This window comes from Callospermophilus lateralis, chromosome 10, assembly GCF_048772815.1.
Source record: "Callospermophilus lateralis isolate mCalLat2 chromosome 10, mCalLat2.hap1, whole genome shotgun sequence".
Lineage (NCBI taxonomy): Eukaryota > Metazoa > Chordata > Mammalia > Rodentia > Sciuridae > Callospermophilus > Callospermophilus lateralis.
The window spans coordinates 115,229,209-115,256,799 of record NC_135314.1 but is presented as its reverse complement, the minus strand read 5'-3'; the positions used below and the strand labels follow the sequence as shown (position 1 = coordinate 115,256,799).

General features: G+C 39.5%; 1 protein-coding gene across 2 annotated transcripts in view; it reads right to left on the bottom strand.

Moving 5' to 3' along the window:
• Window positions 1-27,524, bottom strand: part of Plod2 (procollagen-lysine,2-oxoglutarate 5-dioxygenase 2) — an 86,010-nt gene extending 58,486 nt beyond the window's left edge. The window contains exon 1 of one of the 2 annotated variants that reach the window (XM_076867138.2): window positions 27,125-27,524. In XM_076867138.2, the coding sequence (XP_076723253.2) occupies window positions 27,125-27,236 (112 nt within the window). In that variant the 5' untranslated portion in view covers window positions 27,237-27,524. The remainder of the gene's footprint in view (window positions 1-27,124) is intronic. The other variant, XM_076867137.2, reaches the window with a different exon arrangement.
• Window positions 27,525-27,591: the final 67 nt, after the last annotated feature.

Here is a 27,591-nt window from a genome sequence, read left to right as displayed (position 1 = left end):
TTTTTCTACCTTGCATAAAATTTAAATTGGGTGGTGGCCCATCCTAAGCCCAACTTAAAGCTTTATGGTGTCTGCTTGGGCAGCTCTGAATTCTCCCTCAACAATTTGGTAGTTTTCCACATTGTTGGAGGGATTATAGGATTACAGTGGTCTGTAAAGACATTACTAAAAAACTGAATTGCCATATTAGATGATTTGAGGACTTAAAATTTAATGAAGATCATATAAAGTCATTAATAGATATGGTCTTTTATGGAATTACTCTAAGACTGCACAAAATATCTCCTCATTCATTTTATGCTACAAACTGTCTTATACTCTCATCTTTATGTAAGAAGTTTTGTCTTTTTTGGAGTATATCCCAGAAAACATTAGAAATCTTCCAGCATCCATTGTGCCAAGCTAGAGATTAAAAATATATATTCATATACATGACTAATTTTTTCCTTCTTTGTCATTTTAACTTTTGGAGTAGATAATGAAGTTAAAACGATGATATTATTTTCCAGACTTCTGGCTGACTTCCCCTCAGGAGATAACAAAGATATTGGTTCTGATTATGGTCAAGAGATATTTCAATGCATATACAAGTAAATATTTTATACTAGCACACAGTAGCATACTCTGTACACCAATCTATATCTTCCTTTTTAAATTTTATATATCTTTCGGCACAGGTGCACACTATTCTATTATATGTAGGAACCATAATCGAATTAACCATTATGCTAGCAACCTATTTAATCTGTTTCATATCCATTAAAAAACTATAATTGATAATGGTATACATAAATAAATTCTTACATATAGGACAATATCTATGCAATAAATTACTAGTAGAACTTCTAGGTAGAGTATCTGCCTCCCATTTACCATTTAGCTTTTGATTTTTTGTTCTACTGCATGAATTTCACCAGAAAGAAATTTCTTTTTTTATAACATTGTTTTTAATCAGTCAATGATTCCTACATCTTCTGGATTTTTGTGCCTCATCTTTCAGAAAGACCTTCCACGTGTTATAATTACAAAATGATTCTTCTGTATTTTTTTCTAGCATTTTTAGAGTTTCAGTTTTTTGGATAGATGTTTTTTACTACATGTTTATACTGAAAAAACAAAATACTGAAACTACTCTGTCTTTATTTCATTCTAAACAAGGAAGTCTTTTTATGAATTGCCAAACCTATGATGAATTAATATGTCACAGTTTTAATATTATTCATTTCAACTCTGATTACAAGATACCCTGCATTTTTTTAAACAATAGAATTTTTTAAAAATGTATTTTATGTGTCCAAGCATACCAACTCTGGAAATACTAAAAATAATAGAAGATAATATAACTCAGTTATGTGTCAGTTCCTTTCTAAGAAAATGGCTTTATAAAACTATTTTGATTGGGGAACAATCACCATTTGTCACATTTGCAAAAACTCCCCTAAGATGTAATATTCCCTGATTCAATCAGCTCCCTGTTGTCCAAGTGCCTGCTTTTCCCCCCTTCCTATTTCTTCACTCAGTTTTCAGTAGTGCCCTCCTTGAAGTCTGAGCCAGAGCACATGTGAAAAGACACAACATGAACTCTCACTGACAACTCTGGTCTGTGTCTGAATGATCTTAGAACTGTGAGACAGTTACCCCCAACCCAATAAGGCCTCCCTCACCCAGCATGGTTCATCAGCCCTGTGATGCTGGACACACTCCCAGATCTAGGCTAATTTCATGAGACGGGGATGGAGAGGAACAGGTAAGCATGCCCCTCGACGTGGACACAGAAGCATCGAGGGACAGCATCAGATGTAAGAAGAACAGTATTATTTAATTTATTAATTAAGAAGGAGAGAATCAAAGAGTCTAGACTATATAGTAAAAAACATACGTGTGATTAAAATGTGATTTATATTCATACACAGAAAATTACTACCGTTTTTTAAATTTCAGACCATTATCTTCCAGGCACCAGAGAGATAGTAAGATATCTAATGTGTACATGACCTTTTTTTCCAAGTAAAATATTTAAATTGATGTGCAGCTAACAAGATACTTTGGTGACCCTAATGACTTGTCCTTCTAATCTCTAAACACCACACCAGAGGCCATTTAACCTTAGTCAGGGGAACACATGGACCTTACTCTTAGTACGTGTGTTCCTCCTATGCCATGCTCTTTTGCAGAGATGTATCCCATTCCTTAGTAAGTGGGTAGCCTTTCTTTTACTTTCTTCCATCAGGGTTCTGGTTTCTATCATGACATCATCTTTTGAGAGAGGACTGGAGTCTGGTTTTGTAACCTCTTCTTCAATGATTATTTTCTGTGATCACATTGCAATCTCTGAGCTGGTACCCCAGACATTCACCTCTCAGAACAGGCCATTGGGCTGCCTCACTCTTAGGCTTATCATTCTCAAGACTTGCCCAGTGCTAACCCTCAGATCTTCTAAGACCTACTCTAATTATTTACTTTCAACATTTACTCAAAACAAGAAAGTTGAAATCACAGATTTAGGCACCAAGTAATAGATTTCCATGTCCCTGGATGCTCTTGATCCTGTAGCTGTATCTTCAGTTTTTGATGTATTTCAGTGAAATGTGATTTTGTGTCTCTGAACTTTGTACCTCTGGCCCTCCTAATCTTTACATTCCTTCCATTCCTGGGGATTGCTGAACACTGACAAACTAACTGGACCTTTATCTCAGATATTCCCAGTCTCCTTTATCATGCAATGTCTTTGTTCAGTGGTTATCAAACCTGAGCAGGCATCATAACTACCCAAATCCTTGTTAAAACATAGATTGCTGGGTCACAGCCCTAAAGCTTCTGACTCAGTATTTATGGGAAGTGCTGGGGCAAAAAATTCTGAAGACAAGCCTAAGCAATGTCTTATGCTGATGCTGAACTATCATCTTAGATAGTGTAAATATAGCATCCTAGATATGCCAATGAATGCCAGATGAGTCATCTTAAGGACTTTAGGATGTATGAACCATCACCCTAAATATGCCAATGAATGACCACCATTAGGCATCTCTGATTCTAGATAATAGCCCAGTGAGGAGGTTAAACAATGAGATGCAATAATGCAGAGAAAGAAGAAATCAACAACAGTTGGGGTTATACCACAGAAGAAATCAATTTTAGATTGGTCTCAAAGATAAGATATAGATACTCAGAATTGGAAGGGGGATATTACCATCTTCAGTATTCAAAAAGCCAGAAAATGATTAACTGCAAATCACCCTTTGGAACTCTGAGAGAGCAGCTGGAAGCCGAGACAAGGCAGGCTGTGAAGGCCACAGCTCAGAGAACTCATGGGCTCTGCAAGGGAAAGATGCTGCACGTTGAGTTTTGGGCAAAGAATTAACATTCTGAAAGTGTCATAAGCTCATTAATTCCTTCCAGGTTTCTCTGCAAGGGAGGCCTGATGCAGAGGAAGTGAGCTAAGCAGATCCTGGGGGAGAACATCCCAGGAGGAGGAAACCATAAATACAAAGAATCTCGGGGTGCCTGGTTCTGGTTCAGGCCTCATATATCAGTGAGAGAGGGAGGAGTGGACACCACAGGCACCCAAATGGCCAGAAGAGACTGAACAAGAGAAAATGAGAAAAACGCAAAACTCAAAGTGAATGGATGCGTCTCTGCAAAGACTTCTGCCTTTACTCAACAAGCAACAGGAAGCTGTCAGAGGATTCCAAGAAAAGGAACAACATAACAGCTTCTAAAATAAGATTTGACAATAATAACGAAGTACAAATACTATTAACGAACTCATTCCAAGTACTGCAGTTCTCCAAATTATACATTTGAATGTGTGGGCCAAAATGCAATATAGAGTACATGGCAGGGCCCGGATGTGAACCCAAGACAGCCCGGCTCAGGAGTTTGTGCTCCTAACTTCCATGTAGCATCTCCTCCTCTGACTGAAGTTTAACGGGATTACTCTGGTTTCACTGAAAGAAGTGAAGGGAAAATTAGGGAGCCTGGTGAAGGGGGCATTCCTAGCAATATTCTCGGCTAGAGATTATGGTGCCATGGACCAAGAGCAATAGTGAAGGAGGTAAAAAGTGACCAGTTTGATGACTGAAGGAGAGAAGTGACGAATGACTCCCAAAGTATTTTAAATGACTAACCTAAAAAGCTGAGCCTTCTGCTTGGATAAAGCATGAAAATGTTCAAATCAGACGAACCTACTGGGAATTTCTAGAGAATAAGAAATCTAAATGTCATATCCTCTACCTGAAAGGGGACACAGTCTCTATCATTTCTCCCTTTGACACTTGTTTTCTCCTGGGAGAATAGTGGACAACCTACGTGTATACTAATAATTTGATTATAATGCATAAGACAAGACAATGACTGAGCTTATCCTAAAATGTAAAACTGCTCTGCACTTCACAATATTTTACTCGGATTTTCTCTAAACTTAAGCAGAAATCAATATGCAGACGTTTCTGTCTTTTCTTAAAACAATGTGTAGAATAAGGGAACCCACAGTTGCACATTCTTGTCTAAACGCCATCACTTGAAGTCATTAAGAAGAAATTTCTTAAAAGGGCTGCAACATGTACGTTGAAACGTAAGTGAGGGAGAGAAAAACTATTTTGGCAAAGAGCACTGTGAGCAGGAGGTCACTGTGAAAAAGTTGACTTATACCTCCTTGTCTTCATTCCTCCCTCCTTTCTCTGTGCCTGATCCAGTCACATTCAATTAATTCCTCACTGCAGCACATTAGAAATGAATGCCTCACCAATTGTTTCTTCAAAACCTAGGACTGCTCCAGAAGAACATAACAAGGCATTAATTAGTCATAAACAAAACACATATTTAAAGCAGATGTTCATAAGATAGCTCTGCTTTGAATGCAAACTAACCTCACCAGTATAAATCCATATGGGGCAGGATGTTCCCCCATGTGCTGGGTCAGGCTGCTCTGCATCTTATAAGGGAGAGAAAGAGTGAGCAGCTCCTTTAGGGAACTTCTGTAGCAGGAAGCGGGCGGCCCCGTGGTGGGAAGCTCAGCTGATGTCACAGGGGCCAGTTCCTAGCACAGCTCCTTAAACACCTACGCTCTGAAGACTTGGACACCAGAGAGTCAAATAAGCAAACAGTCCCATTACTAAAAGGCTTCATGACCTCACTCACCAGATAACTGTTCCAAATGAAGTCTGGCTTCACTGTGACCCGGCAGGGGTAGCACTTGGTATCTCTTTAGCCTCAATGACCCCCCAATACATCTCGATCTCAGAATTTCTCAAAGTAGGAGGAAACAAACAAGAATCTATGTGGAAATAATGTACATTATCAAGATTCAACTATATGGTGTGTATTCTTCAGAAATGTGCAATATGGCTTAAAATAAGAATAGAAAAATCGCTCAAATTCACAAATTCCTCTGCATTTTTCATTCTAAAACATTCCAATGAGTTAAATCACAATGCCCTTGACTTCCTTCTAAACAATCTTTAATAGGCATCATTCTGTGTCAGGCCATAATTAAGCAAATCAACACAACCTCTTCCTGAGGTCTCATGATCATTTCTGACTACTTTTCAGTGCCACTGTAATTCCCCAGAATGCATCAAACCCTACAGGGTGCTTAGCCCCATAATAAGGCCCCAGACGGAAGCCTCTTCACCCGCTGCTTCAGACATTTAGTTTCTAGGTCTCCACTCTAGTGTCTCAAGGCCAGTGTGCTAGCAGGCTCCCTCGCTGCCCCTTACAATGTTTACAATATAAAATGGCCTCAGAGGCAGCAAGCTCGTTTGTTCACACTGTATATTAAATTAAGTCACTAAATAGCTTTCCTATCTTATTGTCATAAATAATGTTAAAAAGAGCTGATATGCAGTTATGTGCAAAGTACAAAGTTAACTATATTAAAATTAAAATTCCATGAATGTTTACCAGTGATAAATAAATCACTTCCCTGCAGAGTCTTCAGAGATTTAATCCTGTGGCTTACTCAAAATGCATGCAGGTCCCAAACACAGTTTGTAGGAAAGAGACAACCCAGGGAGGTCCTGGTTTAAATGGAAAGAAAAGTCACACTGACCTAAAACTCTTCCAGGCTGAAGCAATGAGAAATCCCTCAGGCTTCCATGGCATTCGGTGAAAATTTGAGTTGCTTTGATAATTATTTTAATGGCATGGGAAAAAATTCAGAACCCCTGTAGAAAGACACACACACACACACACACACACACACACACACACACACACACAAACAACCAGTTGCTCTACCCAAATAAAACAAGTAGGTATCTGAAGACAAGAGAACCTGCACACATAAATGCCATCTTCTTCCCTTAGAATGCAGTTACGAACCCTCACCCATAACACAGACTCCTACAAAAATGCTTTAAATGTACAGATGCCTAGGACCCACCCAGATGAGTTAATAATTCAGAATGATCTCTGGGCTATTCTACGCTTTCCTTTTTCAAAAAAAAAAAAAAGATCACCACGGTCAGGGAGAAAAATCATCTGCACCCAAGTGGCACCCCGGGCAAGGCTATGAGGGGGCACAGGAATCCTCAGCCTCAGGGGAAGTTTGTGTTCCTCCACTGCATACTTAACCCCTGACGCCACTCCACAGGCAGCCCTGCAGAGGGTCCTCCATGGGCTCTCATTTCATTCTTGCAACAGTCACTCCAGCTCACTGTGAAGCAGCACTGCTTCATACTACAGATGCAGAGCAAGCCCTGGCACTTCGGAGAGGGTACACACCGAAATGTCCCAAACACTGAACTCTCTCACAGCTGAGCACTCAGCATCTGTTTCTGGATGGCTCATCCCTGCTTTCATGGATCTTACCATCCACTGGGGATGGAACAGTGTAAGCAAATAAACGCTCAAGTAGAAGTGGGCGTTGCAGTAAATAGTAAGGATAAATTGTAATGCAAAAATAAATAAATATTTTAAAAAGACAGTAGTTCTACATAAACTACAACTGAAGTTGTTTTATTTAATGTCCTTTATTAAAAGGTGAAAAATATTGTACATTCTTTGTTGCCAAGAAAAATATTTCCTAAATCCATATGAAAAGGACTTTTCCCTTTTGTTGCAGTAAATAGAAAATTATGTAACCCAACAAATTTCCCTGTTTGATTAACTCAGCAAAGAAGTGTAGTGCCAAATTCACTGTCCGGCTGAATTAACCTATTCCGTCCTGGTCTATCTGTCTACTGTTTTATTTTCATCTCTGCCTATTCATTCTCAATAGAGAGGATAGCACATATCAAAATGAGCAAGAATCGTTTTCAACTGCAGGTAGCTGAATTTCTATGAGAAGGATGGTCAGTATAAGTACTGTGAATCCCAACCCTCCAGCATTGCAAGACTGATCTTCTCACTGAACTTAATGAAGAGTAGGGTGGGAGGGGCATTATTTTCCAGGAACATGAGTCTCCTAGTGCTTGCCCTTAGGCACAGTTTAAATACGTCAATCTCCCAGTGCCTGCCTTTAAACATAATTCAACCATAATAAATAACAAGAAATAGAAGCTGAATTCAAAATACAACTTTTTAATTAATATACTGCATTGGATTATAAGAAAGGTGCAAGGTCAGCACATTCCCATCTCCCATCAAATCAAACACGCTTGATGCTTTGGTACAAACCACAGCTGACTCAGGGGCTCTGCAGCACCACTGATCCTAGAGCCAGAGAGCCAGATAGCCCCCCTCATTTGTTCCCCGTCTTTCTTGCTTTGATTATATGACAATTTCTATAAACTTAAAAGTCTGCTTCAAGGGACTCTGTAATTTTTCAGTGCTAGAACTAACATTTCACAGAACGCTGTCTCCCAAACTCTCAGCCCCATGAGTCACGGGAGCTGTGCTGGCCTTTGTCCTAGAGTTTAACACTCCAACGTCCCTTGCAGGATTTCTGTTTCAGAAGTCTGTTTTTCAACACTAGCACTCTACCAAATAAACACTTGGATAATATTATATATACAAGAAAGTCTATAAATTTTAATAACACTGATTATTAAAATGACAGTAAAATAATCACCAAAGTCCCTCAAAAATTTCCCATCTCTTGATTGTGAGCCTAGAAAGCGTGTCAGGCAGTGTGTACTTTCCAGTTGGTGAGGACATAATGCAGACTTAAACTTCTGACTGTGCTGTTCATGTATACAGTTTGGAGTCCTCGGTCACTCCTGCGTTCTTACATTCCCAACCAATCTGCTGGCAAATTCTATCAGCATTACGGAAGAACCCAGTTGCTCTGGACCACCTTCTCTGGGCCAGGCCTAAATATGGCACATCATCTCCTTCTGGTTTACTGAGACCGTCTCCTAAAGGCTCTCGCTGAATTTATCCCTGCCCTAATCAATCTATTCTTTACCATGCCACCAAAATGATGTGACTAACACTGTATCAATTCAGGGCTATAATGTATCCAGTTTAGCAACTGTAATGCACAAAGACACCTTCCAGAGGGGCCCAAGGAGAAGAGGCGTTGAAATCCAGCCTGTATTGTATTCACTGTCCGTATGTTCATAGGTAATATTCTTATTTGCACTAATCTTGTCTCTTCCCTCCTCAGAATGTTCCAGGAGTTTTGTCTTGTTCTCCTTACCACAGTGCCCAAGTCCCCAGTGATCTGGTCCTGTCTGTCAATCTGATATCCTTTTCAAGTGCCCCTCCCTGCCCCTACTGCAGGCACACTGGACTCCTGGCCATCCACAGACAAAAAGAGCACACCCTGGGCTCAGTGCAGGTGAGGTTCCTGTAATCCTCTTCTCCAGGAAGCAATCCCTTCCTGCAAGCCTCTGCTCCAATATAAAGAAACAAGAAAACTTTTCCCTAAAAACCACTAGAATGACATTCCCGACCCCCTTGTCCCCACCCCTTCTTCTGATTCGTTTATTGAGCTTTCTCACCAGACTAGACTGCACACTCCCCTGAAATGCAGCTGTCACAGAAGAGGCAAGGGGAAAAAAGGGGGGTTTTATTTTGGCAGGCAAAGATATGAATAGATCACTATAACTTTAACAAGTAAAAAATCAAAATAAAGAGAATCCAATACTATTCTCCTCTAAAAACTGTAATAAAGTCTTCTGAAAAGTACTGCTGCCAAGAATTCCATACAACACACCATCTCGTACACTGTGGCTTGGGGCCACAATCCACGCAAGTTTCTGGAGAACACTCAATAATACCTAGTGAGAGACATAAAAAAAGAATTAATCCTGCTTGCTTTCAATCGTTTTTTAATCAATCCTATGCGAATAAGTGAAAAACAGAAACCCAAAGTTACAAACAATAATATCCCTACAATATCATGCCCATTAGTGCCAAATAACCAATAGTGGGTTAACAGTTGTACAATCTATGTTATCATCCAGAGGTGGATGTCAAAATGTTACTTTAACATCACGGCTTGAAAAGAATTAAATGATAGGAAAAATGCTTACAATATCGTAATAAGACAGAGCACAAAATTGTTCTTAATGCCTATCCATGTGTGTGTATCCTATGCTTATAAAGACAGATGAAGATGTAGACATAGAAAAAATTATCATAACGTTTTATGTTGTTTATAAGTTAATGGGAAGGCCATTGACAGACTTATTCATTCTTGACTGCCTTTGTTTTCAGTTATAAGCATTCATTTTATTGCAATCAAAAGTATAATTTTTAACTAGGCATGGCAAGCACATGCCTATAATCCAAATGGTGCAGGAGGCAGAGGCAGGAGGATCACGAGTTCAAAACCAGCCTCAGCAAAAGGGAGGCACTAAGCAACTCAGTGAGACCCTGTCTCTAAATAAAATACAAAATGGGCTGGGGATGTGGCTCAGTGGTCCACTGCCTCTGAGTTTAATTTCTAGTACAAAAAAAAAAGAAAAGGAACAATTTTTAAATGAAATTAGGCCATGACCATCAAATCTGTTACATTCTTGTTTTCACTGATTCCTATCAGCGCATGGAGGTTTCTTAGAACAGTCTTCACAGCAACTTAGAGATGAAAAGCCTACATACTGGACTCGTGTTATAGTATTAAGCACATCACAGAAATAAATTCACATTCACCCAAGATTTATTATCATGTTAATCAAAATGAAAGCAAACATTTTTGAGATGTACCATTTTAAATACACACATACACACACACAATCACAAAGCTAATATGCTATATAGCAGCATTTTGAACCTACTTAGGTCTTACATTTAAGTCTTCAAATCACTTTGGGGAATAATGAAAATATGGCACACAAATGCAATGGAATACTATTCAGCCATAGAAAGAATGAAATTCTGCTGCTTAGGACAACATGGACGGAACTAGAGATCACTAGTGTGATGAGTAAAATACTCTGGAAAAGAAAGACAAGCACAATGTGAGCCCACTCCCACATGGGATCCACAAAAGCCCATCTCCTAAAGTCAAGAATGGAATGGTGACTAGCAGTGGTTGGGGAGGTGGGGTGCTGATCTATGGGTGCTGTTTTAGTTGGAGACACATAGTTCTGATGTGGTATTGTACCTTAGGCTGATCATAGATAACAATAATGATCTTTTTATGTCAAAAAGCTAGAAGAAAGAATGTTGAAAGTTTTTTGTCAAAATTAATTAATAAATGTTTGGAAAAAAGACATGTTTCAAGAATGTAAGCAAAAGTAAATGTTGGCAAGGATGTGGGGAAAAGGAAAGACTCATACAGTACTGGTGGAGCTACAAATTGGTGCAGCCACTCTGGAAAGCAGCATGAAGATTCCTCAAAAAAAAAAAAAAAAAAAAAACTAGGAATGGAACCACCATTTGATCCAGTTATTCCACTCCTGGTATATATCCAGAGGATTTAAAATCAGCATACTACAGTGATGCAGCTACATTAATGTTTATGCAAGGTCAATTCACAATAGCTATGGAACCAACTCAGTTGCCTTACAACTGATAAATGGATAAACCATGGTATATATATGCAATAGAGTATTACTCAGCCATAAAGAAGAATGACTATGGCATTTGCCAGTATAAATGGATGGAACTGTAGACTACTATGCTAAATTAAACATGCCAATCCCAAAAAGTATCAAAGGTCAAATGTTCTTTCTGATATGTGTAGGAGGGGTGGGGGGAAAATAGAAGTTCAGTGGATTAGACAAAAGGGAATAAAGTGAAAGATGGAGGGTTAGGAATAGGAAAGACAGTGGAATGAATCTGCAATAACTTTCATATGTACATATATCAATATACCACAGTGAATCTCAGCATCATGTACACAAGACTGGGATCCTAATTAAGATAAAATATACTCCATGTTTTTATAAATATGTCAAAATAGACTTTACTGTTATATATAAATAAATAGAGCAAATAAAAAAAATTTTAAAAGGAACTTATTTAACCTGATATAAACATTACTTACATGGCACTCCCTTAATAGATACACTTTAAAGTTTTTATGCCTCGGTTTAAAAAAACTGAATATTATAAATTTAAAAAGCTATACAATTATTTTTTAATCAATCTCATACATCTGCTCCCAATGCAGTCTTTTTTCATTCATTTATCACTGAGGCATATCTACTCACCACCTGGAACTGTCACAAACAATAAACAAAACAAATGAAATTTTAAAATAAATATGTGCGCATGTAGTTAGGATAACCTAGAAAAGTTGAGTAAGGTGAAATCGTGTTTGCACATCCCAATTCAAAGCAATATGAGAAAAACCAATTCTAATTGCAATGCAAAAATCCTCCTCTGCAGATTTGTTCATTAGAAATTTTTTGCCACAAGCTTATTTATAGTATCTGTTATGAGCAAAGAAACTACAAACATAAAAAGCAGTTACAGGAACACCAAACTTTCAAATAAAAATCATAAAACAAATTGATGATTACAAAGTGCCGCTTTGGTGGTACTCAGAGTTTTCCTTGGCACTTTTAATGTCACGTACTTAAGAGGCTGAGTCAAATTAATTCCTTCCCAAATGAGACAGAGTTTTTCTGTTATCTCTTGACCTTCTCAAATTACAGAACCCTTAAACAAGCCCCAGTTGTTTCATCTCAGAAAAGTAACATTAGTCAGCTAAATATTTACCAAAAGTTAATAGGGTGCAGTATTAAGGCAAAGCATAAGAAAATAAGAAAATGAATAAATTACTAAAAGTCAAAAAAAAAAAACACTATAAAATTGTAAACAGAGATAAGTCTCTCTACACTGTCCCTCATATAACTTATGATCCCTGAGCCTAAAACCCAAAGTGAGGGAACATGAATTCCTATTATTTAGTTACTTTTATTTTAGAGTTTTATTTATTTTTCCCATCACTTTCTTCATCAGTTGTTCTTAAAACTGACAAAATGTGAGGGGCTGGGGTTGTAGCTCAGTGACAGAGCACTTGCCTAGCACGTGTGAGGCACTGGGTTCAATCCTTAGCACCACATAAAAACAAACAAACAAAATAAAGGCATTCTGTCCATCTACAACTACAAAAAAAAAAAAAATTAAGCTGACTTTGTCACAGATCTCCATGTCAATAAGATGAGTATTTATTTTGTGTAATGCTGAGCCCATTCTGGGGACCCTATTGTCAAAAAGACTTATCCACACAATTCGAAAATTATTGACAGGTTTGTCAAATTTCAAGAAAAAAAAATAATTACTGAAGAAATTTCCAGGAAAATCAAATGTTAACCAGGCACACACCTGTAATACCAGCAGCTCAGAAGGCTGAGGCAGGAGGATCATGGGTTCAAGGTCAGCCTCAGTAACTTAGGGAGGCCTTATGCAACTCACTGAGAAAATAAGAAAATGAATAAGTAAAATTTTTTAAAAAGCTGGGGATGTGGCTCAGTTTTAAGCATCCCTGGGTTCAATTCCCAGTACCAAAAAAAAAAAAAAAAAAAAAGTTAAAGGTGCATTTCCCCAATTACTCTGAAGCTGAGTGTCTAGATGAAAATTACTCCCCTCCTTTGATTCATTCCTCTGAGATTTGAAAGACACATGGTTTGGTCTACTACTTTCAGACTTTTCTTTTAGTAAGCATGACAGAAAGACTACCCTGTGTTTGTAGTTCAAGGTTGGCCTTTTACTTCATGGCAGCAGAGGAGGAAGGCAGAGACAGGAAAAGAGAGAGAAAGAGAGAGAGAGAGAGAGAGAGAGATACAAATAAATAGCAGAGGCAGTGGCTAATTTTGCATTCTAGAATCTATCACCAGCCTCATGGGCATAAGGAGATGTGGAGACGGCTTCCCAACCTTGAATTACATTTATAGCAGTGTATGTGTGAGCCACATGTTTCTAGGCATCCTGCTGATCCCCTTCAACTGGAACAGAAGGAGCAACCTCCTCATCTGGTCAGCTCTCTCACGTTCTGGAAGTCACTTCTGCAGACCCAACCTAAAGTCCACTCTTCTTCCATGCTTTTAAACTATACAGTTTCATAACTACTTTGTTAGGCTGCCTCTACTCAAGGTACCTAAAATGAACTGATTTTTTTTTTTTTTCCTGAATGGAACCCTGACCAGTGCAAGTGTCTGCTGTTTGTATTATTTGTAAGTGATCTCACTGTCCCTCTGTGGGGCCAGCAGACAAAGAAGCTTCTGGATGCTTAGGTGCTAAGGCAGAGCAATTCACAGATTCCATACCAACAACAGGAGATGCTGTTTCTGTCTTCTTGCAGTTGAAATCCACCCAGGGATATAATGTTTTCACTTGAAAAGGTGAGAATAGCTCACTACATATCTAATTAAATAAAAGCTTATATTTTAGCAAGAATTCAGCATAGAAGAGAGAGCAAAGAACTGGGAGAAACCATAGATTTTTGACTTAATATCTCTAAGTTTAGTTTCTTGAACTAGAGAAGCAGTGATTGTAGTAAGGGAAAGTGTTAAAATAGACCTTTAAGGAATTTTCCATTTCTAAAGGAATTTTGGAGAATAGTATGATGAAATGTCATCATAAATTTTTTCATCAGAGAACTAAAATTGAGGCCTTAAAAATGATAGGTAGAATTTTCACAGTCCAGGGACTTGGAAATATTCCCAAAAGGGGTCGGGACTGGGCAAAAGCATAGCTTCCTGGCTGAAGAGTGAAGAATTCAGTCTGATCATAAATCCCATATAAATATCAAACTGGGAAACAATGAGAGCAGGGCCTGGAATCAGACAAGGGTCACCATACTGCAGCATTTCCAGCCCCAGCACTGCTGACAGTTCGGGGCACGTAGTCCTTTCTGGCAGGCAGACGTGCTGTGCACTGTAAGATGTTTTTGTAGCATGCCTGTCCCCTTCCCACAGGAGAGCACCCACTACTAATGACAAATGAAATGTCCACAGACTTTACCAAACACCCACAGGCTAAGAGTCACTGGACTCAACAATGATAACAAAAGAGAAGCAATTTAAGAAGCACTATCATTAGCTCATTTGGTGATCCATGGCCAAACCAAAGATTGCAAAAGTCCATTAGTGAAGGAGCCAAGTGGGCACTGGGGACCGGGAGGGACACAAGTGCACAAGCCACACCCACAGGAGGGCTCTTCCCAGGCCAGCACTTGCTTCCTGGTGGGAAGGCAAGTCCAGGGTTCCTAACAGGCTTCCTTTTCTATTTTTCCATCAAGCAAAGAAAAACAGGTTTTTAAGTAAAACGTCCTGATTTTAAAAACATAAGAATTAAGAGTTTTCTGAAATACAGAACGCAGACTGAATATGACTCTCAGGTTGCCAGGGTCCTGCCACCTGCACTAAGGTGGTGACAGTTTGGAAGGGTATTTGAGAAGAGAATTTCATCAAACAAACTAACTACAAAAAGGCATTTTTGAGACTGGACTTAAAAAGTGAAACTGAATGGATATTTGAGGACAGTAAGGAATCTCTGTTGAGTGTGATAACAGCACTATGTTTTTTTTTTTTAAGTTCTTATCTGTTTCAGACATATATTTACACAAACATACACATAAATGTACAGTTTCTATTATAGATTAAAGAAAATTTTAAAATGAGAGAGAGAACAGTGGGTGCCATGACACTCCTGAATATCAAGAATAAATCATGGGAATGAGGAAAATTTAAAGCTTTGAATTTGAGTAAACCATCAAAGAACATCACCAAAGAGACTGATCTGCACTAAACATTCATGATGTTTTTTTCTTTGAGTTCCCCTGGAAAAAAGTTGCCTTTATATTTGAATTGTTAAAACATTTTTAGAATTCCCTGATAGCCTATGTTTTTTTCTCCCTTATCAGAACACAAGAATTAGCTCGGCTCATTCTAGGCTCCACTTTAGAAGAATGCTGATTATAATTATATTGTTTAGAATGAGAACAAGCCTTGGAGCACATAGCCAGCAATCTGTTTGCAGGCCCTGTGCCAAGCTGTTTAGAGGTATACTCACATTTTATTCTCAAATCAATCTTATGAAGGCTAGAAGAGGCGGATCACGCCTGTAATCCCAGCAGCTCAGGAGACTGAAGAGGATTCCGAGTTCAAAGCCAGCCTCAGCAAGAGAGAGTCACTAAGCAATTCAATGAGACCCTGTCTCTAAATAAGATACAAAACAGGGCTGAAGATGTGACTCAGTGGTTGAGTGCCCCTGAGTTCAATACCCACTATCCAAAACAAACAGACAAAAAAAAAAATCAACTTTATGAAGCAACTACTATTATAAAGAAACTATGACAATTTAGAGAAGTTAAGAAAATTGTTTCAAGAACAGCCCATGAATATGAGGTAGAAGTGGTATTCAATTCATACGTCTGATTCTAAAACATCATCCTCTTAACTGCTACCTTACACTATCTATCTCCCATGGGGTGTCTTTCGTGAATATTTGACCTTAAAAGAAATCATGCAGCCCAGCAATCCAGGCAAGAGCATATATACCTTTAATTTTCTCACCTCAATCCTCTACAGAGGACCCTCTCCGGCCATATCCAGAAAGCACTCTCTTCTGTATTGCTTCTACATTTGCTATAATATCTGAAAAGTGAAGTGACGTCATCTTGAATTCCTTGTCAAATGTTTAATCAGAATGAAAGTAGAACCTCTCTCGAGGTCATTCAGACCCAACAGACTTGTGCCTCATTTTTTTTTTTTTTTTTTTTTTTTTTTTTGTGGTGCTGGGGATTGAACCCATGGCCTTGTGCATGCAAGGCAAGCACTCTACCAACTGAGCTATATCCTCAGCCCATGTGCCTCAATTTATCAGAAGTACCAAGAGATGTGAAGTGCCCTTCACATCCATGGAGCTCATCCCTGCATGCATGCTTGCTGCCGCTTGCCAAGGCAGCCAGCTGATCTTCTACAACCAAATGAGAAGCAAACACAGTACTACACACTGTCTCAGGGTATATGTCCCACCAGGGCCCAACAACATCACACCACAGGCTGAGGGTCATGGAATGTCAAAAAGTAGCTGGGACCTTCGTTTGTTATGATTAATAGAAGTGTTACAACATCAGTTAGGATAAACCTGACAAATAAATCTCAAGGCCAAATCATACTTCTGTACAATTTTATATAACTAAAATTTCCCATTGCTAGCACGGGGGCTTCTAATTCAGACTTTTCTTAAAAATCTCACACAATAAACTCAGTCATAAACCGTGGAGCCATTTGTACTGGTGTAACAGAGCCACTCAATGACTTCTATGAAGAAGAGGAGGTTGGCTGCTAAAGGACGGTCTACACTATAAAAAAATTGCTTTCTTTTGAGGGACATAAAACTAACAAGTACATGATATTTAAGAGTAACATAGAGGTTAGTTTATCATTTTAATAAACCAAGCTCTTTTTTTAACCTAATATACAGTACAGGAGCAACAACTACTGATGTTTAGTTGCTTATTCAATAAATCCTGGTTAATTCCCAAGACCAACGCTCTAGCTAAATGCTCCTGTGGTTTCTGATGACCACACCTGAAAAAGCAATTACTGTATCTGTTTTCAAAATTCAGTTACACTCTTTCCCTTCCAGTTGTTCTATTGAACTACTTCCTTCAACTTACATCAAATCCTTTTGGTTACTGTAGGAAAAAGAGCCAGAAAAAGAGAAAACAGCGCTGAACAAAACCATCTCCTCTGAGGAGCAGGTATTAGGCTATCACTCACAACATACTTTCCATTCCAGAGCTGCAAACACAGGACAAACAAACTCAGTGAGGACAACCACCTAGCAGCATATCAAAGAAGGAAAGTTCAGATCAAAAGGCATTCATGCTTTCTGCTCTAGTCTTAGGGTTTAAGAGTAATCTCTGTGACTAGTAAACACATGGGTGTGTATTTTCTCCCTTGAACAGATTTTCTTTTTCAGTTAACGTGGTTCTAGTTCACAAAATGCCATCATATTTTAAAGATTTTCAACAAATCTAAAAGGTGCATGCAGGTGATCGGATATCAGTAATAATTTGAAGAGCAAATATCATAAAAAGATGTTTTATAATTTCTAAAGTTCCCAGCATCATTTTTTTAAATCTATGTATAATTTTAATAGAAAGGAAGCAGGCAAATATGCAGTTATTTTTTAAAACAGTTCAGTATATTTAAATATGATGAATAGTATAAGATTCCTCTCAGAAGACAGATAATAGTTTCATATGAACATGGAACTGTTTTCCTCTCTCATATAAAAAACACTCAGAATATTTTATAATGCAAATTTAATTCTACTTAATCTTGGCTTTCCTTTCTTACCTCTAAATCAAAAGCTAATTAACAAAAAAAGTAACATCTATTCTAGCCAAATCCAGCTCCTACTACAACTAGAATCAAAAGCAGATTTGAAAACACAAAACCAAACATGTGCCTATGCTTCCTCTGGCCCAACAAGTAAACTAATCACAAGTTTCTTTGAAGCTGCTTTTCTGCTTCATGCAGGACTCTGTCTCTACCACTCATCCTGATGCTTAGAACTCAAAAAATTCCAAACAACAGAGAGAGAAGATAACAAGTGACTAGTGGCATCTGGAGGGGCTCAGTAATGGGTTGAGATTGGTGGGTAGAGGACCTGGACTCCAGACCCAGGGTTCCTGATACCAACTTGGACACTTTTCCTCGTGCTTCATCCTAAGCCCATCTCAGACTTCTTTACTTTTGCATGTGCATTACTTTCCTGTTAATAGTCTTAGAATTTCAATGTGGAAGGGGAACTGAGCCTGGTGTGTGTCTTGTTTGTTTGCTTTATTATTTTTTTAATTTTTCCTCCACACAAGGCAACAGAACACAGACTAGTCATTCAATAAATACTCAAAAGTTTAAATATTAATTGTCACACTTAAGTATTATACAATGGAAATCATTTTTTGAATACATTTGCATCAAAATAGTTACCATACTATTAGATACCTCTTATAAAAATATATTAGGGAAGAATTTTTAAAGCTTAGTTAATTCAATAAGTAAATGTGAGTTTATTAAATTATATAGATTTATAAAGCAATTACAAATTCATACTCAGAACCAAGAATGAAAGCAATCCAAAAGGAGTTATAAAGTCAGATATGGTGATACATGCCTATAATCCTACTACTCAGGAGACTGTTGCAGGAGGATTCTAAGTTTTAGGCAGGCCTGGGCAGCTTAGTAAGACTCTGTCTTAAAACCAAAATAAATAAATAAAAAGGGCTGGGAATGGAGCTCAGCGGTAGAGTACTTACCTAGGAGGTGCAAGCCCTGGGTTCAATCCCCAGTACCACCAACAACTAAAAAGTTGGGCAAAAACTTTCACCCACTCAGTGCTTAATGGTTAGAGTCATGCTATTGACCTCCAAGAAACTACAAAATATAATCCATCTAGTACCCCTTATCTATCCAGGGATCCCAGTGGGATCCAACCATGGAGAAGAGCTATCTTTGTGTTAAAAAAAAAAAAAAAAAAGAAAGAAAGAAAGAAAAAGAATAGGAAAAAAAATAATAAAGTCGGTCCTGGTAGCACACTCCTATAATCCCAGAGGCTTAGAAGGCTGAGGCAGGAGGATTGCAAGTTCAAAGCCAGCCTCAGCAACTTAGTGAGGCCCTAAGCAACTTAGACCCTTTCTCAAAATAAAATATAAAAAAAGGGCTGGGGATGTGGCTCAGTGGTTAAGCACCCTTGGGTTGAATCCCTGGTACCAAAAAACAAAATTTGTGGGAAGAGTGAGGAGTGAGATGGAGGAGTGAAGAAGGAAAAGCTGGAAAAGGACATAGAATTTATGGACCTCCCAAGAATGTGCCAGGACTGTGCGGCTCTAACTGTATACTGAAGTCAGGAAAGTAGGAACTCGGTCTGTCTACTTGGTAAGTCTGTTCATTTCTTTGCTTTGGTGATTTTCCAGTTTGGGTTTTGTTTTGTTTTGCTCTTGGTTACCTAGTAAAGTCACTGTTTAAAAAATTCCAGCCTCGTCTACACTGAAGTCAGAAGAAAAGGAGAACTGTCCTTCTCCAGACGTGGCTGAAAGGAATTTCGGAGGGCCTTGGAAGAGTGGGGCAATCTGGTCACAGGGGTGGTGCCAGCTAAAGGCCAGGAAAGGACAGCATGGCTGGAGCTGGAGAAGGGACCTCTGAAGACCAGGGGCCTCACAGCTGGCTCAGGACAAACTGGAAAAACCCCATCAAAGCCCCATTTCCCTCTACATAAGGCTCCGCCACACTTCACCAGCACACTGAATCAGGGAGGCCACTCCAGCTAGCCTGCCAACTGCTAACCAGTCTCTTCTTCTTTTTTTTTTTTTTTTTAAGAAATGATTTACATTTTGTATTTCTAGATTTGTTTTTTGAAATGAAATAGCTGCTGGTATTCAGCTAGAACTCAGAAGGAAAGAGTCTGTTAGAGAATGCATTTAAAATACCTAAAGTTTGCAGCTACTTTAAGTAATTAGCACCCTAAAACCCCATAAATCATGGCTTCAAACCAATTAAAACCGAGTAGTCGATGACAGTCTTCCTGATGTCAGGAGGCGAGGACTGCGGGCATCACAGACCTCTTCTACTTGTTGCTGAGCCTGTGGGAGGGTCAAGCTGGGTGGCAGGAGGCACAGCTAACATCTCTGGATTACACCTGACTGCCTGGGACTGACTGGGTATGATAACCAGAGAGATAAAGACCACATATGCTTCAAGATCCTTCAACCCATAAAGAATCTTAATCTGTCCAGGTCACAGGGCATAGGAATAGGACCACAGCATTAAAGTCAGAAGAAAAATCCTCTCTTCTTATGCTTTCTGGAAGGAACTCTGAAATAAGTTGGCAGTAACTAGAAAGCAAACGGGGAATTCCTCTTAAACACTTGTGAATGTGGGGCTGGGGATGTGGCTCAAGCGGTAGCGCGCTCGCCTGGCATGTGTGCAGCCCGGGTTCAATCCTCAGCACCACATACAGACAAAGATGTTGTGTCCGCCAAATACTAAAAAATAAATATTAAAATCCTCTCTCTCTCTCTCTCTCTCTCTCTCTCTCTTTCTCACTCTCTCTCACTCTTAAAAAAAAAAAAACAAAAAAAAAAACACTTGACTTGTGAATGTAACAAGCTAAAAAAAAATAAGCCCACATTATAAACACCAGGAAGTCTTACGCATCCAAAATAACAAAAACAGTATTAAACCATTAAACCATCAATATAACAAACGAGTTTTAATTTTAACTCTGGCATAGTTTAGAAACTCTCCCAGATTTGTTAGAAGCACTTTTCGGACCACCCCCACATTCTGTGTGTTTACTAAAAACCTTATTTGTATTAAAACTTTTTTTACAGGATGTTTACAGTTATAATCACGGTTTTTGAATTGCATCCAAATTTTGTTTACTTAAATATCTATTTATTTATTTGCATTTCTAGTGAAGATTCTGATTATGGTTCTCCAGAAATAGAAGTCAACAACCCAAAAGGAGGAGGGTAGTGCAGCAGACTGGAAGCTCTGTCTTGGACACACCTCCGGGAGCTCTGTTACTCAGAAACTTGCAAAAGAACTGATACTTTGTTGAGAAAAGTGATAATGAAAAAGAGCAGTGGGAAAAAAAAATTTAACTGTTGACTGCTCTTTTAAAAAGCAAAATTGTTCTTTATTCCCTGGTTGCACAGAATTTAACTCCAAACCTAAACAAACAAAATTTCATATAGCAGAATACTAAACATGAGCTATATTTCCGAACTCACAAATGAAGCATTTTCTCACTTAATCACTTCTTCTTTAAGAAAATTCAAGAAGGGGAGGGCACATATCCATAGGTCAAGTCAATATGAATAAGAAAGGATCTCCTAAAAACTGCAATATGCTAATACTTGATTATATAACCAAGACTTGAAAAACTTCAAAGTCAACCAATAACTAGAAATGCAAATGCTCTAACCTGAATTAAAGTTTTCTTTTTACATAGGGAGATTTATATGTTATAAAAAACTAAAATTATTGAAAAAAGTAGATTTCCCTCTTTAACCCACAAGAAAATATGTAACAGAAATTTTTCCTTTTTGTATAATGTTCCTTCAATTGTAATTTTTAAAAAAATTATCCTGAATGAGAAATAGTCAACTTGCCTGAAGTTACTGTATTTTAAACTCATGAAGAGGATCCTAAGTATAAAAGCTCTCCTCACTATAAACATAGACTATACCTTGGCCTTTACCCGTTGTGGCCAATTGTCTTATAAAAACCTATGAAATGTTATAGGACACCTATAAAATTGCTCAGTTTAAGCTTTTGTCTGTGTCATATATAGAGAATGATAGATCATATGGGTTAAGATTGTAATAAGGACAAGAAATAGGAGACCACAGTCTGCATTCTACTACCAAGAATAACTATTTTTTGGAAACTACAATCTCAATAGCTAAGAAAATTAGTTTTGCTAAGTTTAATTTAGTCAGATAAGCACTCCACAGAAAATGCAAGGAAAATTATAAAGATTATGTCACTTTAAAAGCCACTAATTTCTCAATTTAGCCCAATGTATAGGAATAGTTAAAGAAGAATAAAAGTGCTCAATGATAAATGTGCTAATTATTTCCTCTGAGAAGGCAAGTCACAAATTCATAACCAAGTTTTGAGAACAAATTTGTAGAAAATACACAAACTCTGAAGAAATATGCATGGCCTTTCCAACTGGCTACAAGAGTCCTTTATTTATTTTTGACCATGTGAACACTATTACACTAAAGAACATATCTAGTTAGCTTCCAGTGCTGTTTAAAATGATGTAACAGAGAAGCTCTATGTTTGAATTCAGAACACCAAGGGAATCACTGGCAAAGTCTAAAATGAAAAACAGGCCTTGGACATGCCCAGAGCCAGCTGCTACTGTCCAAAGCCCAGCTCTTTCCAGCAGAGCAGCAGATCTGCATGAGCCACAGCATAAAAGGGACCCTCACCTCCTAAGGCAAGATCAGCACAGCCCCCTGCACAGGGAGAAGGCAGCAAGCGTGCAGACTCAGTGGACTCCTCCGCAGGCCACACACAGGACTCCTCCCACATGCACTCAAGCAGCCATACAGCAGGCAAGCCCCCGTGAGGGTGGCTATGCCTCAGTAAGACATGTCTGCATAATTTCATATAATTTTCTTTTGATACTTCCCAACTATTTTTAAAATGTAAAAATCACTGTTAACCCACAGGCCATATAAAAACAGGTAGCTGCTAGGCACTGTGATGTATGCCTGTAAATTTCAGAGACTACAGAAGACCCAGGCAGGACAATTGCAAGTTCAAGGACAGCCTTGGCAACTTAGCAAGACCCTGTCTCAAAATTTAAAAAATAAATATAAAATAAAATGGGCTGGTGATGTAGCTCAGAGGTAAAGAAACTCTGAGTTCAGTCCTGAGTTCAATATAAGAAGGGTTTAAAAACAAATAAATAAATAAATAAAGATTGCTGGCTTTGACCTCCTCGATTTGGCCCAAGGGCATAGTCTGTCTCCTGGCCCAGGGCCCTTTGATTTCCTACAGGCTGTGCTAACCTATTCCTTTCCCCTGTATCTACATAAACCTACAAATTAGGTTGCTTTCCCTTTTAGCAAAGCATTCCTTTTGCTTCTCTCAGTTACTGAAGCCCTAACCCTACTTCTCTCCAGTTGGTCCTAAGAGTCCAACTGAACAACAGTGAAGAGAGGGAGAAGAGGCTGCAGGAAGGTCACCAGCCCCTCTTCCACTGCTGTCCAGCTGTGTGATCTTGAGCAAGTGATGTAGCATTCCAAGGCTCCACATTACCAGCTACAAGAAAGGACTATGGCACTGAAGCTCCTGAAAGTAATAGTGCAGGCGCCACTTTCTATCAAGTAAGGCAGGTAGAAGGGAAACCGTAAGCTAGGGAGAAGAACTGCCAATTACAGCTCAGAAACAAAAGCCTGCCTGGTCTTTCAGTTATGTTGCTAGGCCATGGCCATATCTGGGTCCCTCAGGAAAGAAAAGAAGTTATTTAAAGTTGTGGAAAAGAGAGCAACCAGTCATCTCATGGACTGCATGCCATTTCCAGAATTCTCAGGGCGAGGCCTAGGTTCAACACACATGAACCCAGAATCTGTTCGTGGCAAAGAACAGGGCAGACATTGTGAAGAGCCTAAAAATGAATCAAACTCAGTCCTTCATGTCAAAGAACTTACAACTTCTTAAACAACACCCAGAATGCAAAGCAGGTTGGATTTGTAGAAACCAACTTTATTACAAATTTAGAAAGAAGGAGGGCCAAACAAAAGTCAAGGGAAGAATTCTCTAGGAGTGAGACTTCAACAATGGATAGGATTTCAAGAAGAGACACAGAAAGAACCCTGGGAGCAGCCTTTCTCTCTTTTCCCTTCCAGCAATTTCTCCAAAGCATTGCTCTTTTCCTCTCCACCCTGTAAATTGCTGGTTTGCATCGGTAGATAGGGACAAAACTTTCCTGTCCTCCTCAAATGTACCACAACAAATTAAAGAGCTTATAAATGAACATGGTTGAAAAATACTAGTCTTGACAGAAACATCTGAAAACATTTCCTTCATGTTTGCCCAAAACTTGGTGTCGACCCAATTTAGATCAATAAAATAGTCAAGGTGCCGCAGAAAGCACAAACAAATCTTGATCCAGCTCTGGAATCCTGGTTGCAAAGAATTGGCCAGAATACATTCATCCTCTATTACTCTCATGTAGAACACAAAGTAGGGGAAATAAATCAGTGTCTCAACCTGATTTATTGACGGTGATGGAATCAAAGCGTTCTACCTGGGAAAGGTCTCATAAGGAAATATATTTCACACATGATTTCTATAAATGTTCCTATAAATGATTCTAGGAGAAGTTGGGGTGGTGGTGGCACATGCCTGTAATCCCAGCTATTTGGGAGGCTGAGGCAGGAGGATGGCAAGTTTTTAGGCCAGTGTCAGCAACTTAGGAAGGCCCCAAGGCAACTTACATAGATCCTGTCTCTAAATGAAAAATCAAAAGGGCTGAGGATGTGTCTCAGTAGTAGAGCACCCTTAGGTTCAATTCCCAGTACCAAAAACAAACAAACAAAAAAAAAACTTCTAGGAGAAAATGAGTTTTAAACCAAAATCTTGTTCAGATTCTCTCCATCTAAAAATAAAGCGACAACCAAAAGGGTACCAACACCGTTCACAGTGGAACTCTCAGTAGATGTGACACAAAGCAGAGTTCTTAACTCTGATCAACACATGGCACCAAAGCTGAGAAAAACTATATTCCAAAAATGGATAAATGTGATGCAAACACTATGTTCTCTAGTACAGTGGAAAAATGGAAAATGACTACAAATATATGCTCTTGAAAAAAAGAGTTGCTGCCCGATTTGGTAGTGCTACTTGGGAGGCTGAGGCAGATGGTCACTTGAGCTCAGGAATTTGAGGCCAGCTTGGGCAACATAGGGTAACTGAGTCTCAAAAAAACAAGTTGTTGTTATTACTCCAGTAATACTATAATTATGCATTGCTTCAGATACACATAGACTAATCTAGACCAGCGATTCTCAAGCCTGGGCCATTTTGCTCCTCGGGACACATTTGTTCATCTTTTTTTTTTTTTTTTTTTGTCTTTGGATACATGTTTTGCTCTCACATTTATAAGTGGATACTATTGGCATCTAGTGGGCAGAGAGCAAGGAGCCTTGCAAACATCCTACAATGCAAAGATCAGCCCCCAACATCTGGATCCAAATCTCAACAGGGCCAAGAAATTTTGATTTAGTCCATTTCTTAATGACTAGCTGGAACATACTGACATATACAGGGGGTTAGAGATGAGAAACCATCTTTCTATATACCCACTATTAATCTAGGACAACTGAGAATCCTAAGGAAAAGCTTGATATTTGTATAGTAATTTCAATTGTAATGCCTAAGGGATAAAATAGATCACATTCCATGATTCTGACCACATACTCAAATAGTGTATCTTTTGCATTTAGGAGCTTACTACATAACCTGTAAGAACCTCTAATACAATAGTTGGTAATCAAACTGGCTACTGCTGGCTCCATCTATTATAAATTAACATTTTCCCACAAATTAATTCCTAACTGAACTCCCTGTGCCCAGCTACTAAGTAACCATTCCTCAGATTGTATTTAGTCTTTTGCTGAGAGAAACATTCATATCTGAAATTCCCTTTCTCTGATGTTACAAAACTTTAAAAGTTGAGTGTCCAATTTCATGAAAGTTAAAAGCCAGAATGGGGAAGAAGCCAAATTTTGACTTTAAAGGCAACTACAAAAGGAAGGGTTGGTAATGAGGTGGAATAAAATAATACAAGGGCTGAAAGAGACCCTCTAAAAATAACAAAGCCCTCAGTGGTTATTTTATTTCCCTATAAAAGTTTCCTTGGGTGTTTCAACAACAACAAAATAGTTTCTGGGAAAGTTTAACTTTTTTAATTTTTATGTTTTGCCTCCATTTCTGTTTGCTGAAAGTCCTGTTGTCTGTTTGCTAGATGTTACACTAAGTGAATTATTTTTTAAATTATGACAACATTTAGTTCAAATTTAGAGAAATCGTACATGTTCAAATACTCATTTCTAAACCATCAGTATTCCTTCTGTAACTGACAGAAATCCACCTGAATTCCCAGTTCTGATGCTAACAAAGCAAGTACTGTTCCATGGGAATGTAGAAAGGCAGATTAGACTGCTTGAGTTTTCCCAAACACCTGAAGATTAAGACAAAACCACTGCTTCTTGGATTGCCTGGTCTCTACACCAAATGTCACTTTCTAAACAACCCTGAAGTCAAAATGTCTGTCCTTAGGCTTAAAGAAAACTCAAGCAAAAAAAAAGCACCCAATTAACTTAAGTGGGTAAAAACATGCCAAAAGGGTCCGCCCCCACCTCCCAAAAAAAGGCATATCAGAAGGTCATTTAAATGCAATATCCAGTTTCAGAGAGTTGAGCAGAAAGGTACAAAAGTGAAAAACTCCAAGGTTTTCTCCTTTGCAGCAAATGTAGCAGAAGAGTATTTAGACAAGCATGTGCGGAGTCTCTCTTGGCTAAACGTAAAATGTTTTGTTTTACATGAATATAACTGCACTATTTGCTGCCGTTTCAGCTTCCGAACACAAGTAACAGCCAGGGCTGAGGATAAGGGTGGCAAAGAGGAGAAGCTATGTCCACAGTCTCCTCTCCAAATCCCAAAGGAGGAAAGCTGACTCCTGGACGTGCTGGGTGGCCAGGAAGCCTTTCAGAAAACAACCAGGGTTTTTGAGCATTGATTTTGGCAAGAGGTAGGTGTTACCAGCAGCTTCCTAGGGCACTGGAAGGAATGTGTCACCATCAATCAGAAACTACACTGAGTCCCGTGTTTAGGTCACAAAGGGAGTACTGCCTGGTCCAGATAAAGCATGCCAAGCAGCAGAAAGGAGAGCAGCAGCAGGAAAGGTGTTGGAGTGTCCAGGGATTCGTAAGACCAAAAGGAAACCCCAACTTAATTCCGAAGCAAAATCTGGGCGCGCTCAGTTTACAGAGAAACTCCCAGAGAAGACGAGGGTGAGTGTTCCCTCACTTGCACGGGGATCAGCGCCTCCCGGGTGCAGTTCTGGGGACGACTTCAGCTGTCTTGGGGCGGAAGGTCAGTCTACCCCACTCACCTTGGCGGTCCTGAGGAGGAGAGATAGGACCTCCCCTACTCACCTGGCAACCTTATGAAAAGAGCGGGAGGATGAATGGACCGTCCATCCCACCCAGCCTCTCGGGGCAGCGGCGGACTGCGGGGATGCTCACCTGCCCGGACACTAGAGGGCTTCTCCGAGTTGGCACCAAGACAAGGATTCCAGGGGTGGAGGACGAGCGCTAGCAGCAGCAGCAGCTGGGACTTCACCGTGCACCTCCCCATCTTCCGCCCCTGAAGGGCCCGCGCCGGCTCCGGCACCCCCTCTGCCCTGCAGCGGCGCACTTCTCGCGAGAACGCAGCGACCCCCTGGTCAGCCCGAGGCTGGCGATTGCGGACCCCAGCGGTCCCGCAAGATGAGCCTGCCCGGTGGCGGCAGCCCCAGCGCGGAGAAAGCAGACAGGGCCGGGCAAGGCGGAGGCGCGCAGCCGCGGGCGCCGGGACCTTATAGACTCCCCGAGGGGGAGGTGACAGGGCGGGCCGCGCCCTGGCTATTGGCCGCCCGCTGACCCGCCGCCGCTGCGGTCGCCTGTGCTGGCCCCCCGGGCTCCACGTCTGGGATTGTTTGCTCAAGTCGGAC